Source organism: Emys orbicularis, chromosome 11 (genome assembly GCF_028017835.1).
Source record: "Emys orbicularis isolate rEmyOrb1 chromosome 11, rEmyOrb1.hap1, whole genome shotgun sequence".
In the NCBI taxonomy this organism is placed as follows: domain Eukaryota; kingdom Metazoa; phylum Chordata; order Testudines; family Emydidae; genus Emys; species Emys orbicularis.
The window spans coordinates 66,851,540-66,866,066 of record NC_088693.1 but is presented as its reverse complement, the minus strand read 5'-3'; the positions used below and the strand labels follow the sequence as shown (position 1 = coordinate 66,866,066).

The following is a 14,527-nucleotide window of genomic DNA, read 5'->3' as shown; positions in this document are numbered from 1 at the left end:
GAACAGGATAGCTAAGACCACAAAAAATTAATAGGGTGAAAAAACAAAGAAAACTTGCTGAAAGCACAAAGACTGATCAGCATTTCTCTGAATTAACTCCTCAAAATGGTTTCACAGATGATTTAAAATAGAGTGACTGTGAAAAGGGTAAGATCAAGTCAGAATTTCAATATTTGTTCTCTATTTTCCCATTTGAATCAAGTTTTATTTTTGGAATAGAAGAAACTATTCAAAATGCAGGACTTTAGCTCAAAAAGACACTCTATAACTCATGTTATTATGCTCCACCTTTCAAATCTGGAAACAGTGTTATTTTCTCCAAAACTTGCCTCACAAGTTGTATTAGACTTTTCTTTCATATTTCTAAAGATGGTGTTTGAGATTCATTTTGGGGGATGGAATCAATCCTCCATTTAAACTGTCTATTTTTGTTCTGCTGACATTAAAGTTATCATCATATAAAAAAAGTTATTTCTGAACAATAGGGGGTGAGCCTCTGCATACCACTGAATACCAAGCACAAAACTTTGAATGAAAAGAAGATTGAAAATGCAAATATAAATAAATGTAACTCTGGCTATTTAACAATGAACAAAAGAGCTCTGAAATCCTAATGAAACATTTTTAAAAATCCATCCTTTCCTTAACTAGGCTCTGGAAGTTCCAACATTATAATCCTTTTTCATTTCTTTACAGATTTTCAAGGAAATAAACACATTTTAATGAAACGGCATAAATTTAATAACTATGATCTAAAAAGACTGATGTCTTCTCAATTGGATATTTTAAAAGAGGTGTTTTCTTGTCTCAAATGAAGTCTACACATATTTTGAAAGTGACAATATGAAACAGCACATTAGGATAGGGTTGCCAACTTGGTAATATTTAAAAAGAAGGAGTGCCAGAACCTCCGCTGCCCTGCCTCTTCTCCCTGAGGCTCCATCCCTTCCCCGCCTATTCCCCCAAAGCCCTGCCTCATCTCTTCCCCCTGAGGCTCCACCCCTCTTCTTTCTCCTGAGGCCCCGCTCCCATCCACTCCTCTTACCCCCCCCATAGCTCACTACTTTTCCCCTTCCACCTCCCCGCCCGGGTCAGGAAGGACTTGCCTGTGAGCTAGGGCCAGGAGCTGGAGCCACCCGACACAGGTAGGAGACGGCCCCGGGTGAGTAGGGGCTGGCGCGGGTGATGACCCAGCGCCTCCCCATCTCCAGTAACCGGACACTGGGTATCAGGTCAGTCAATCGGACCAGACACTGTTGGGTCCCCTTTTCAATCAGACTTTCCCGTCAAAACCCGGCATCTGGCCACCCTACATTAGGGTCATTAGTTCCACAGAATGTCCCTCAGGAAGTCCTATGATCATCTGGTAACTAAAGCAGAAAGTCCATTCTGTGGCAATACCTATGCTATCAGATACAACAATTAGGGAAACAATTTTAATAATCTCTTCTATAGACTGCATGCACTTCTCTAGTATGAAGCACACAAAGAAAAAAGGGAGTAAACAAGAAGCAAAACAAGAGATGTGGTGGAGCAGAGAGGCCCCACAATAGCAGAGAAGAGGTTAAAAAGAGCCTGTGGGTCCACCTAGCCCCACCCTGCTACGCCTGCAGCCAGTGCGAGGCCTGGAAGGGGAATTAAAGGAGAGAACCTAGCTCAGTTCAGGTCTGACTGGTGAGGAAACAGAATGGAGCTCTGCCTCCTTGCATGAAGGGAGCTTTGCTGGTGGAGAAACAGGCCTGATAGCCAGGGCAGCCACTGGCAGAGAAGTGCTTAGCCCTCAGGAGAGAGCAATGCTCAACTCAAACAGTTTAGGAGAGTGGGGATCACCCCATAGTGAGTTGACTTTAGTTTTTGCTGGAGAACATTTTGGAGCTAAGTTCCTCCTGACCCCTGAAGGGATTAAGACTGTAGGAGAGCCCCAATGGACACAGGGGACTGAGACTTTCTCGCACCCCTCTCCTCCCATGGAGATCTGCAGCCATGTTAAGATGCCAAGAAGGTCCACAAGGGGGCTCTATTTCAGCCATTCCATTACAAGAGTAAACTGTAAAAAGGATTAAAGGTGGGGGAGCCCCTGAACCCATGGATGTGGGGAGTCTGAGTCAATGCAGCAAACTCCTCCTGCCCTAGAAGACACCCCAAATGAGTTGAAGGTGGTGGGACTTTAGGAGGTTAGGAGATGCTGGTCAGGATATGAGAGGTAGGGAGTGGGAGTGGGAGTGGGAGTATTTACTTTAAAGAGCAGCATTTCCACCTTAAAATTCAGCAGCAGTTAGTGCTGCAGGTGTTAACCTCTTCTCTATGCAGTCTGCTCACAGAGGGAGTAGGGTAAAGGCACCGTCAGCACATGGTGGCATGACTCCTAAAAAATACTTGAGCTACTGATGGGTGAGAGAACCTAGAGAGCCAGGTGGACATCTATATAGCTGCAAATTATTTCCCCTGCAGATGTATAAGAATCTAGGGGGGCTGTGAGGCCACCATCTCTGACTCTTCCATTTCCCCAAAACTTCTCTCCTCTGAAGGGAGCATGGGAAGGAAATTCCATGAGGCAAACTGCATCTTGTGCCCTTTGTCGCCTAGCTTTTACCACAGGAGGGTACAATAAGATTGTGTGTTCCTAAATCACTGCAGGCAGAGACACACATTTGAAATGTCTGCTAAAACTAAAATATTGATCTATTCATACAATTATAAGGATCAGGCTTGAGTCTAAATCTCACAATGAAATTTTTAAATCCCTTTCATGCTACTAGAGGTTTAGTGAGTTGGAGGACTGTCTAATCTGTAAACAGGTTAAAAAATATATATGTATCATAGTGTTGTTTTGGACCCCAGGATACAACAATTACTTTCTACAGCATCCAACTTTGACATTTACTCATTGTGGAAAAACGTGTACTGCTTTTTGAAATAGGTTTTTTGCACTCTAATCTCACCACAAAGCACTTAAAACTCTGAAGGTATCAGTGAAGATAAAATAGAACAACGCTGAATAGACAGTCAAGTAACAAAACACTCTTGCTAAGTTTGAACATATGCGTACACAAATGTGCGTGCGAAGGCATATATGAGCTAATATTTGTATATACCCCAGCCATCTCTGTATCAAGCTGTTAAATCCTAGGCAAAAAAAAAAAGTGTTTATGAGTCTCAGAAGGCAAGAAATACAATGCAAGTGGCACAGGCATGAAAGTGTATTAAACCTTACCAAGACCCTTCAGAGGTAGACTACAGAAAATTGCATCATCAGTGTAATGTTAGGTAGAGCTGGGTTGTTATGCAAAGCAAAAATATTTCTATTGCACTTCACTTAAGATATGTTTGCAAAGGAAATAAGGTAAGCTTTAAAATTCTCACACTGCAGGCATTATATGTCCCTGACATATTGTAAGGAGAAAACATTAGGGTCAAAACAGTCTCTTTCTTTGGTCAGAACTAAGGCTAGCTGGAAAACCTGAATTCGCTTTTCAAAAAAATTGAGATATTGAAGTTTGTTTGTGTTCTGATGTGAAATTAAAATGAGACTTTTCTTTCCTTCTTTCTTGTGGAAAAACAGAGACCCACAGACCCACTCCAGAGTTGTCCAGTGGTTAGTGCAGGCTCTTGCCTGGCATATGGGAAAAGGAGGTTCTGATTCAGGCAGAGCAGGGACTTGAAACTGGTCTCCCACATAACAGGCAAGTGTCCGAACCACCAAGTTATAATGTTAATCTCTCCTGTTGGAGCTGTTCCACTTTATATAAATAATTAAATATTCATTCAGCCGGAGGGTGAGAGTAACTGAGTCTGGAAGTTACAGTACTCAGATATGCGAGACCCATGTTCAAATTCTTGCTCCAAACTCAGGCAGAGCAGAGAGAAACCAGGTCTCCCGTATCCCAGATGAGTGCCCTAACTACTGGGCTTTTGGTTATTCTGGGATCTTTCTGGTTTTGAGAAGAAATTCCATCCTGGACCAGAGAAACATTCCAATGAAAGTTTTGTCAAAACCAATGGATTTTAATTAACATTTTCAGTTTTGACATATCATTATTTTCCAACCCAAAACCCCCACAACCCACGTCAAAAAAATTCCCAGTCAGCTCTAGATGGGACCTGAGGGACAGCACTTCCCTTTGCTTCATGTCAGGGAAAGATCCCACACATCCTCCACCAGGAAGAGTGGATAAGAGTTGTGACTCACAGGTTCTGTGGCTGGACCCACTGCTACTTCCACTGGGGCTGGAAGGAAACTGCATCCCCCAAAAGAAGAATTAGGAGGAAAGTAAGTAAATTAGCATTCACAAAGTTTCCATTCCCCTAAGCCAGTTGTTCCCATGTTGAGGAACATGGCGCTCTTTTGAGGTTCTTACACATATTTTTCAGTAAAGATTCAACAAGTCATATTGCATCAAAGAAATGTATCATACATTTTCTGGGGACTAGAGGGATTTTGCTGATTAGATAATACTTTATGAATATAATGTACACACACTTTCTACTTAGGTGACAGTACTTAATTATCTGACAGAATCTTAACTCAATTCTCAAACAGCTGTATAAACTCACAAGATTTGGGAACTTTAAAAATGAGTTTCTGTACATTAAAGCGACTGAATGTCGGGCAGATGGCTCATATATCAAATGGTTGTCTGGTGCCATGGGATGTGCAATTCTGCAAAGTGTTAGCTAAATTATTCTCTCTGATTCACAAGAACAATGCCCAGAGCCTTCAATGGAAGCCCTGAAAGAATGTCTGCAGGGAAAGTTCCATGATATTTTAAGTTTACAGCAAATGGAAGACCCTTAAGTACTTCTAAGGTACTTATTTAAGTGTGGAACTTGTGTATTATATCAATTGGATTATCTAATTTGTAGTTGCTCAAATACCATTTGCTCAATTTTGAAATCTGTAAACAGGAATACCATGTTAGGTGGTAAAGACCCTGAAAAATCCATGTTAGATGTCTGGTTTTCCCTATATACCCAGAAGGTGTCATCACTGCTCCACAGAGGTTTGGTAAACAGCATTTATTTTTACCTAGAAGCTAAAATGCTTAGTTTTTAAAGGAAGAGGCTCTCACAATCGACAATGAGCAATACTATCTTCGCGTCCTAAACACTCAAGCAGTCTGAAGTAGATTCCATTTAAAATAAGAAAACCACATGTAAAGTGGATGATGAACCAGACTATAGCATTGACCTTTCAATTCTTCAAAACTAGACCTGAAGACAAGTATAAAGCACAGCAGACCACTGAGCCTTTGCAGATCTCAATGCAGGATTGGAGCCTTAAGGTGTAATTTTAGAATGAGGGGATGTTATAACACTGTCTGCAGCAAGTCAACGTGTCTGAATTTTCAAGGAGATTTAAAAATACCTTCTCCGGAAGCCACTCAAATAAATGGGGAAACCTAGTATAATTAAATATAATGATGAGCTAATCCTTGGAGGAAAAAATATCTTTGACTGATCCCACCAGGAAAACCTTGATAATCTCACTAAATCCTTTATATTTGCTTTTCTTTATTATCTCTAAAGTCATATGGCAACAGTGGCAGGCATAGCTGTTTAGACCTATTCTTTACACTATAGAGTATCATGTAGGGCTAAAAGGATTTAGGAGCACCCACTTACATGTAAACAGGAATATATGTTTTTTAAAGAGTGTATGTAGCTATAGTTAGGGTGTCTCCCCAGCCCAGGAGGTATTAATGCCAAGCCCAGAGTCTGTTCGGGCCCTTTCTTCTGGGTACCATTTATTGGTTGCACTGACAACCTTTAGTAACCCCCAAAATAAAAACAGTTCATCATAAGCCCAACGGCTACTTTCCCACTGACTCAGCGGCTCCCTTCTCAGAGCCTCCCTGCCCCATGGCCTACCACAGGAGTCAACCGGTTTCCTGTAAATCCCATCACCCACCCTTCCAGCCTCCATAGGAATCAGATGCCATCAGTCAGTCACCTCATCCCTTTCTAGCAGGATCTGATAATCCCCTCTACAAAGTCCAAACACCATTTTCTGAAGTGGCTCTGCTTCTGAACAGAGCTTGCTGGCCTTTGAACAGAAGACTAGCCTGCTACAACAAACAAATGTATGTTTTACGTAATATTGGGCAATACACTTTCTAAATACTTTTGTGAATGGATCACTTTCCCTTCCAGTGTGCACAGAGGGGTATGAGGTAGGATCAATGTCCTCCTAAAATCCTGGCTGTACACTTCTGGGCAAGGAATATTAGTAACTCCCCTACGCAGACTGCAGAAAGAAGTGACACACAGTCATGCCCAGCTATCTTCCCTCAGTGGATCAGAGATCCCATGCAGTATGCAGCCGCATCAGAGAAAATTAGTCAAAATGTTGACATAAGAATTTAAGAATATAAGAACATAAGACTGGCCATACTGGGTCAGACTGAAGGTCCATCTAGCCCAGTATCCCGTCTTCCAACAGTGGCCAATGCCAGGTGCTTCAAAGAGAATTAACAGAACAGGTAATCATCAAGTGATTGATGACCTACCATATGGGGTAGATTCATATGATTCACTCATATGATTAAACCAAGCCCATCAAAAACCAAGCAGAAATTTAAAGAACTACTGTGAAAATTTGTCAAAATGGTTTAGCAATCATTCTAACAGCAAATAAGATTTTCATGGATTTTCATCAAACATTTTCAGATTTTTGAAAAATTGTTCCCAGTTTCACAAACAAGAACATTTTCGTACTGGGAGATCTTGGCAGACGAGTAAAGTGCCTGAAACACTACTGCTTATTGCTAAAAGTAGGCAAGTTAGCAGGCCATAAGTGGGCCTGTGTAGCAGCCTTAGCATGACCGAGTCAGGAGGGGAGGGGGGTTGGGTGCCACAGAAAAGGCAGCTTGACCCCGCGTCCTTTCTGATGAGATCTCTGTTGAAATTGCTGAGATATGCATTTTAGGAAAACAGGAAGCTTGCCTATGTGTGCCCTCAGGGATGTGTCTGTTAGGGCTTCAAGGCATGCAAACTCTGAAAAAAACACATCTGGCTCATTGATGATCAGAAGAAAACCTCTTGCTTAACCTTTGAAATTGCTTGCTTAACAAGTTTTATTTGAGTGATGTGTTATTGTAATACTAATGAATAAATAAGGGAAGAAAGTTTGGGGTAGTAGCTGTACTCTTCAAGGACTCTCCCCTCTGGACACATCTTGTGGTCCCCACCGGCAGATGGAAGATTGGCCATTGGAAGACTGCCGCTGTGCCACTCGAGAGGCACACCCAACTTTGGTAATTATTGAGGGTTGGGGGTGTTTTAATAACCTGTTGCGGACGTGTGTAAGTGCTTGAGACTAAGAGTAAAGTATATCTTTAAGTGAGAGCACTTTTGTGTTGTCCTGTTTGTGCCAGCCATCTATCTGTCGGACGGCCATGTCTCCCTTGATTTATTTCCTGATACCACCTCATACAGCGTAAAGTTACCAGGAGTTTCGGGTTGAAAGAACCCCAGATAACAATTTTGACCAACACAAACCTCCTTTTGTTACCAACATTTTAACCAGCTCTACTTGTTGTTTATTGCTTATATGACAGATCTCCATAAAACTATATTGGGTGTTTCCCCAATTTTTCAAACACTGATTTTTGGGAAGGCCTTCAACTGACATTTGAGAAACCACACTACCCAAAATACAAGATCTCAGAAAAAAATTAACTTTGGAAAACTCCTTGGATTTAACAAGAACTTTGTGAAATTAAATGAGGAAAGACAATTTGTCTTTAGGCTGATAAATTTAGTAGCTTTGAACCTGTAATCTGGCTGCAATGTGGACAGTACAAAACTGTTACAAAAGATCTATAAATAGCAAAATAAATGTATCTGGGTGGGTTTCAAACATGTATTTACAAAGAAACACACCTAGCTAATTTGTCAGAAATTACTGAACTTTGCTGCTAGCTATAACCTATTGTCAAAGATGACTTTCATGTTTACTCTTCCTCAGCCCAATAGCTAGCAAGCACGTTAAGGGTGCAATTGCTTGTAAACTATGACATTTAACAAATCTAAATTTAAAACTTGATATTTTGACCCAAGGAAATGGGCTGCAAACAACTGCAAAAACATTCATTTTTTATCATTCAACCTACGAGAACCTGTACAGTCACCTTCACATAAAAGATTTCCATTAGAAAATATTATTAAATACAAACCTGCCAACCAAAAGGAAGCCATTTTTGTCCACAATGGAGAACATTCAGCTTCCCCCAACACTTCCTTTAAAGTCCTGTTATGGTGGTAAAAGGGTGTGACGTTTGGAGTCCACCCACAAAACCCCAGCCAGAGTGCTTTTTGCAGAACACTGCTACCAGCTTTGTCAACTTACACCAGCTGAGGACCTGGCCCTTAGGTTAAAAACATAGCTTAGCTCACAAGTGGACATGAATTTTAGCACATTCATCCTTGCTCATTTACACAAAACTCACAAAATCACTACAAATTTGGTCCAAATTACAGATCTTTCCTCAAGAGTAGATGAAGACTGGAGCAAAAAAAGATGATGCAAACTCAGATGAGCATTACCACCATATCTAGCTATTATTCCCTGGCAATCCAGTTCTGTTAGTTTTATTTCTCATGAAGACCAATTTTCACACTCTTTAAACATCTATAAAGAATGGCTGTTAACATTAGGGGTACATACTGTAAGACTTCACTACCACACAGATTTTTTATGGCAAACTTCCAGCTATCTTTAATGGATATATTGAGAATGTTGGCCTATCACATATGCTTTTCACCTGGTTTGAAAATCCACTATGACAAAATGGACTACAGAGGGGGAAAGGACACAGACACCGGAATTTAATATTTTCTAATGGCCAGATTCTGTTCTCAGTTACATCAACTACTAAAAGCATCTATCTGGAGGAACTCACTGGATTCAATGAATTTATTCTAGATATACACCAGAGTAATAGGAGATCAGAGTATGGCAGTAAGTAAATTGCATGGGAATCTCAGAGCAAGTCTTCTGTACATTTTATAGACTAGGGTTTAGGTCTCTTAGTCAAGGACTCAGCCTAGTCCACTTGGTCTGCACAGTGCTTTTGACAATTGTTTCAGATGTTCAACAAGAACAGTTCCTTCACCACTTTCAGCAAATTGCTCTCTACGACCTTTTGAAAGATAAAACTCAATAATTATACAATGATAAACTGAAAAAATGGTTCAGGTTCCTACCAACTGACTGCTAGATCGTGGACTTTTAAAGTGCTGCTCAGCCTGTATACTCCAGATTTCAATGGCCGGGTGCATTCCTTGGCACGAGCAAGATAAGGGTTCACTTGAGTATCTATGGGAAATTCTGAATCCTAGGAAAAAAGAAAAGTATTAATTTTTGAGATTACTGCACAAGTTTGTGTAACAAATTATTTATCAATTTATTTTTGCATGTATACAGTTTTGTCTATTTTTTCCATTGCTCACTATTGGTTCTTCAGCATTGCTTCTAGTAAACTGCAGTCAGCCTCCAATCCTGCAAACACTAATGCATGTACTTAAAGCTAAGTACAAGTATGTTTGCAGCACTGGTGTCTATAAATGATAACACTGAGTATACTCAAAGACCTAATTATTTGTTTTTTCAACGCGTGTTCCACGGAGCATATTTCTGAAGCAATGTTAGTTGTTAAAAGTAGCCCAAACCCCATCCTTCTTTAAATCTGAAGACTACACCACTCAACACAGCAGTACATTTTCAAAGTACGATGCACATGTACATGTAAATACTGTGAAATATAATGGAAAATGATGACCAAGTTCTGCTGTCATTTATACCCAGGCAACGTTACTGAAGTTTATGCAGGTATATGAATGTAAATAAAAGGAAGAAATTGGTCTCGTGCTTTAATTAAAATAGCCATTTATGAATCTGCTGGTGGCGGCATGTATGTGGCTGAAAAGTGAAATTTGTTAAGCCAGTAGCATAGCAACACAATATAAAATTTAACCAAAATTCTATATGCCATAAATACTAGTTTCATAAAGCACAGGGTGAACGTCAGAAGAAAACTTGTTATGCAACATGTTGTTAAATCTTTTTAGTTTGTTTAGCCAGCACTACAGCAAGAAGTTTGACATTGCTAATTTAAAAACCCTGGATTCAGTCTAGGGTTGCCAACTTTCTAATCGCACAAAACCGAACACCCCTGCCTCACCCCCTGCCCCGCCCCTTCTCCGAGGACCCTCCCCCCACTCGCTCCATCCGCTCTCCCTCCGTCGCTTGCTGTACCCCACCCTCACCTCACTTTCACTGGGCTGGGGTTGGGGTGTGGGATGGGAGTGAGGGCTCTGGCTGGGGGTGGGGCCGGGGATGAGGGGTTTGAGGTGTGGGACAGGATTCCGGGCTGGGCCAGGGGGTTGGGGTGCGGGGGGGTATGGGCTTTGGGCTGGGGGTGTGGACTCGGGGGGTGCAGGGATGAGGAATCTGGGGTCCAAGAGGGGGCTCCAGGCTGGGGCCACGTGGGGTATGGGTTCTGGATTGGAGGTGTGGACTCGGGGGGGAAGGGATGAGGGGGCTGAGGTGCAAGAGGGGACTCCAGGCTGGGACATGGGTGGTATGGGCTCTGAGCTGGAGGTGTGGGCTCTGGGGTGGGGCTGGGGATAAGGGGTTTGGAGTGCAGGAGGGGGCTCTGGGCTGTGGCAGGGGGTTGGGATGCGGGGGGGGGGGGTGAAGGCTCTGGCTGGGGATGTGAGGTCTGGAGTGGGGCCAGGGATGAGGGGTTTGGGGTGCAGGCAGGGGCTCAGGGCTGGGGCAGGGTGTTGGGGTGTTGGAGGGCTGCGAGGTGCAGGCTCCGGGAGGGAGTTTGTGTGTGGGAGGGGACTCTGGGCTGGGGCGGGGATTAGGGTGCAGGAGGGGGCCTGGGGTCCCAGCGGTGCTTACTGCGGCTCCCAGGAAGTGGCCATCAGGTCCCTGCACCCCCTAGGTGCATGGGCGGCCAGGGAGGCTCCATGCAGGGCCTTTGCTCTCGCAGGCACCATCCCCACAGCTCCCATTGGTCACGGTTCCCAGCCAATGGGAGCTGCAGAGCCAGCACTCAGGGCAGGGGCAGCACGCACAGCCTCCCTGGCTGCCCATGTGCCATGGGTCCGCAGTGACCTGGCGGCCGCTTCCGGGAGCCCTGTGGAGCCAGGGCAGGCAGGGAGCCTGCCTTAGCCCAAGGCCCCTACTGCACCACCGACCAGACTTTTAATGACCAGGTCAGCGATGCCGACTGAAGCCACCAGGGCCTTTTCGACCGGGCATTCCAGTCAAAAACCGGACACCTGGCAATCCTAATTCAGTCCTGCACTGTAGCAAACTCATTTTCAGACAAATGTGACTTTAAACCACCTTTACACTTTCCCCAATCTTCAACCAATATTGTCTCCAGTGTAATTTAGAGCTGCATATGCGCTATAATTTGCGCGCTGGCTAAAGCAGTCCTACTTATGCTGTTTACTTTTTACTTACTCCTGTTCATTTATTTTTTGGGGAAATTAGGTCATTTATTTTTTAGGCACCAAGGGCCAGATTTGCAAAGGCACGTCAGTGCCTAAAGATGCAGGTAGCTTCTTTTGAAAATCCCAGTAGAAATCTAAGTGGGTTAGGTGCCTAAATCCACTGAAATCAATGGAATTTAGACACCTAATCTACTCAGACACTTCTATAATTCCCACTAGGCACCTAAATATCTTTGAAAATCTAGCCGTAAGGCCCTGATCCAAAGCCCATTGAAATTAATGGAAAGAATCCAACATCGACTTTAATGGGCTTTCAATCAGATCCTTAAATATAGTGTTATAGATACCTATCTTTCAGCATCCAAGTCTGAACTTTTTGGCAGACATTTAGATTGTATGTGCAATTTGTTATAAAGCAAAGATACCACAGGGATGATAAATACTTAGATTAGAATAGTCTGCATTGTATTAGACAACCAGTGTGGAATTGTACTATAGAGATGGGCTCAAACTGCACAACCAGGACTGGATTTCAAATGCCCAAATGTTCCATGGTGTTTAGATTAAGGATTTAGGTCTGACCATCATACAGATGGGACCAGTAGCAAAATTTTAACCTGACACAGATTTCAAACATTCCAAGGGTTAAGATGTGTTGAGCCAGGGATTTTGTCTAAAACCATCCTTAGTAATAAATTTGTTTTTTAAACAACTACCAGAAAAATAAAAAAGTATTAATATCTAGTCATCAGAAAAGCATATTTTTTCTTAATCTAGGACAATACTGCTAAACAGTGGATATGTCTCTATCTCCATATGGTTTTACAACCTCACTTCTCTGATCAGTGTAGACTCTTAAAAGTTTTCTAAAGATTAATCAACCAGCTAGAAGGTTTTATTACCTGCTCTAATTAGCCTGGCTACATGGGCTTTATTAAAAACAGATTGTCATTTAAGAAGGTCAGGAGAGTACTAATCTTATACAATATACATTAAGGACTTTTTTTTAAAGTCCTTGTATCCTTAAAGGAATTCTAAAGATTCAGCTGACTGTACATGTTTGCAACATTCCCAAAATACACTGTTGAAAATAAGTAGCCGTGTTAGTCTGGATCTGTAAAAAAGCAACAGAGAGTCCTGTGGCACTTTTAAGACTAACAGATGTATTGGAGCATAAGCTTTTGTGGGTGAATGCCCACTTCGTCGGATGCATCCGACGGAGTGGGCATTCACCCACGAAAGCTTATGCTCCAATACATCTGTTAGTCTTAAAAGTGCCACAGGACTCTCTGTTGCTTGTTGAAAATAAGTTTCATACAGAAGGTTAATTTACAGTGTTCTTTAAAATTCCCATCACCCAATCAGATTAAGAATAGGATCCACACATTATTATCTGAGTATGCGCAGATAGCAGGGATACGGACATTCTTTTTAGTGTTTGCACTAGTTCTTGAACTCAGTCAAGATTAAATTGAAGGAATAAGCATAGGGCAATTAAATTCCAAAACTGCAGAATATTAGGAGGGTATTTTAATTCACATTTTAAAACCTCTCTATAATTCATGTTTCTTGCTACAGAGTTCTCTCACCACTTGGTATCCCCTCATGGTCAAGAATGACATTGCTGCTCCTTACTGTACTAGCGCCACCTGTTGACAGTCACTCAGGTGCTGTGGCAGTCTCTCTACATGGTAACTTACTCACTGAGACAGCCCACCAGACAGATCACAGTCTTTAGTCCACCCCTTTCAGGGTCCCCATTTTCCACACTAAAATCCAAAACTGTCTCTAACAGAAACAAAAGGCCTTCCACCTCCTCTGGGGCTCTTCTTCAGCCCATCCTCAGTTCAATCTGCTGCTGGGTTCAACTACCCCTATGAAGGGCTTGTCCGCTCCTTGGGGCTGGTAGGGGAACACAGTCCCACCCGTGACTCCTGGTTCCAGCCCAGGGCCCTGAATTAGGTTGGATCCTTTACCGACAATGCAGTTTTCCCTGGGCCACCTCCTACCTCTTTGCTCCCCTTCTGAATCTCCCAGTCTCTTCCCTGGTTAGTCAGCATTTCTCCTAGACCTCTCTGCCTGCCAAGATTTTGACTCTTTCTTCTGTTTTAGTCAGCATCTCTCCCAGGCCTCCCTGCTCTTAGCTTCCTTTTTCTGCTCTGGCTTCCCTCTACTGAATCAGGGCCCTGACGACTATTCCCTCCAACTCTTTCTCCCACCTGGACCCCATCAGCACTTAAACCTGGCTATTTATATTCCTCACAGGTGGGGCTCATCCTGTAATCAGGATTGGCTTAGCCCCAGGCTCTCCAGCCCAAGGGCAAGTCACCTTGTTACACTTCCTAAATAAGCTCCAACCCTAAAAAGTACCAAGTACAATGAAGTACAGTAGGAACCCTGGATTCTGTTGCCAGCTTGCTGCTAGCCTGATGGGTGATCTTGGGCAAATCATTTCACCGCTGTGTGCCTCACTTTCCCCATCTATAAAATGACCTCCTTTGTAAAGTGCTTTGAGATCTACTGCTGAAAAGCTCATATTAATAATAGCTAGCTCTGATAATTATTTATAAAGTAGTTCTTACAAAGGGATGCAACTGACTGTGGGGAAATTACAGTGAGCAAGATGCTTCAGGAACTGAATATGCACAAAGAGGAGGACATCTTCATCTCACAAGAGAGACACTTTTGCCTTCTCATAACTGTTGTTCTTTGAGATGTATTGTTCACGTCCATTCCAATCACATAGGTGCAGGCTGCCATGTGGCCGAGGAGACTCAGGCATCCCCTTGAAGTTGTGGTGGGGGTATCACCTGAGAGTCTGGATGATGTCTGTCATTGCTTGGAATCGGGACTCCGGCAGGATTGCTCTCGCCTGTACCAAGTCCAGCACCACCCCAATGAATTCTGTTCTTTGGGTCGGTGACAGCGTTGACTTGTTCACATTGAGGAGGAGTCCTAGTCTCTCAAAGGTAGCTCTGACGAACCGGACATGAGACTCCACCAGCTCCCTGGAACACCCCCACAGCAGCCAGTCGTTGAGGTAGGGATACACCTGTACCTG

The 14,527-nt window shown here is 42.9% G+C and overlaps 1 protein-coding gene across 1 annotated transcript in view; it reads right to left on the bottom strand.

Moving 5' to 3' along the window:
• Nucleotides 1-14,527, bottom strand: part of SPAG16 (sperm associated antigen 16) — a 771,051-nt gene that overhangs the window by 626,902 nt on the left and 129,622 nt on the right. The window contains exon 10 of the mRNA XM_065413738.1: nt 9,205-9,335. Within this exon, the coding sequence (XP_065269810.1) occupies nt 9,205-9,335 (131 nt within the window). The remainder of the gene's footprint in view (nt 1-9,204; nt 9,336-14,527) is intronic.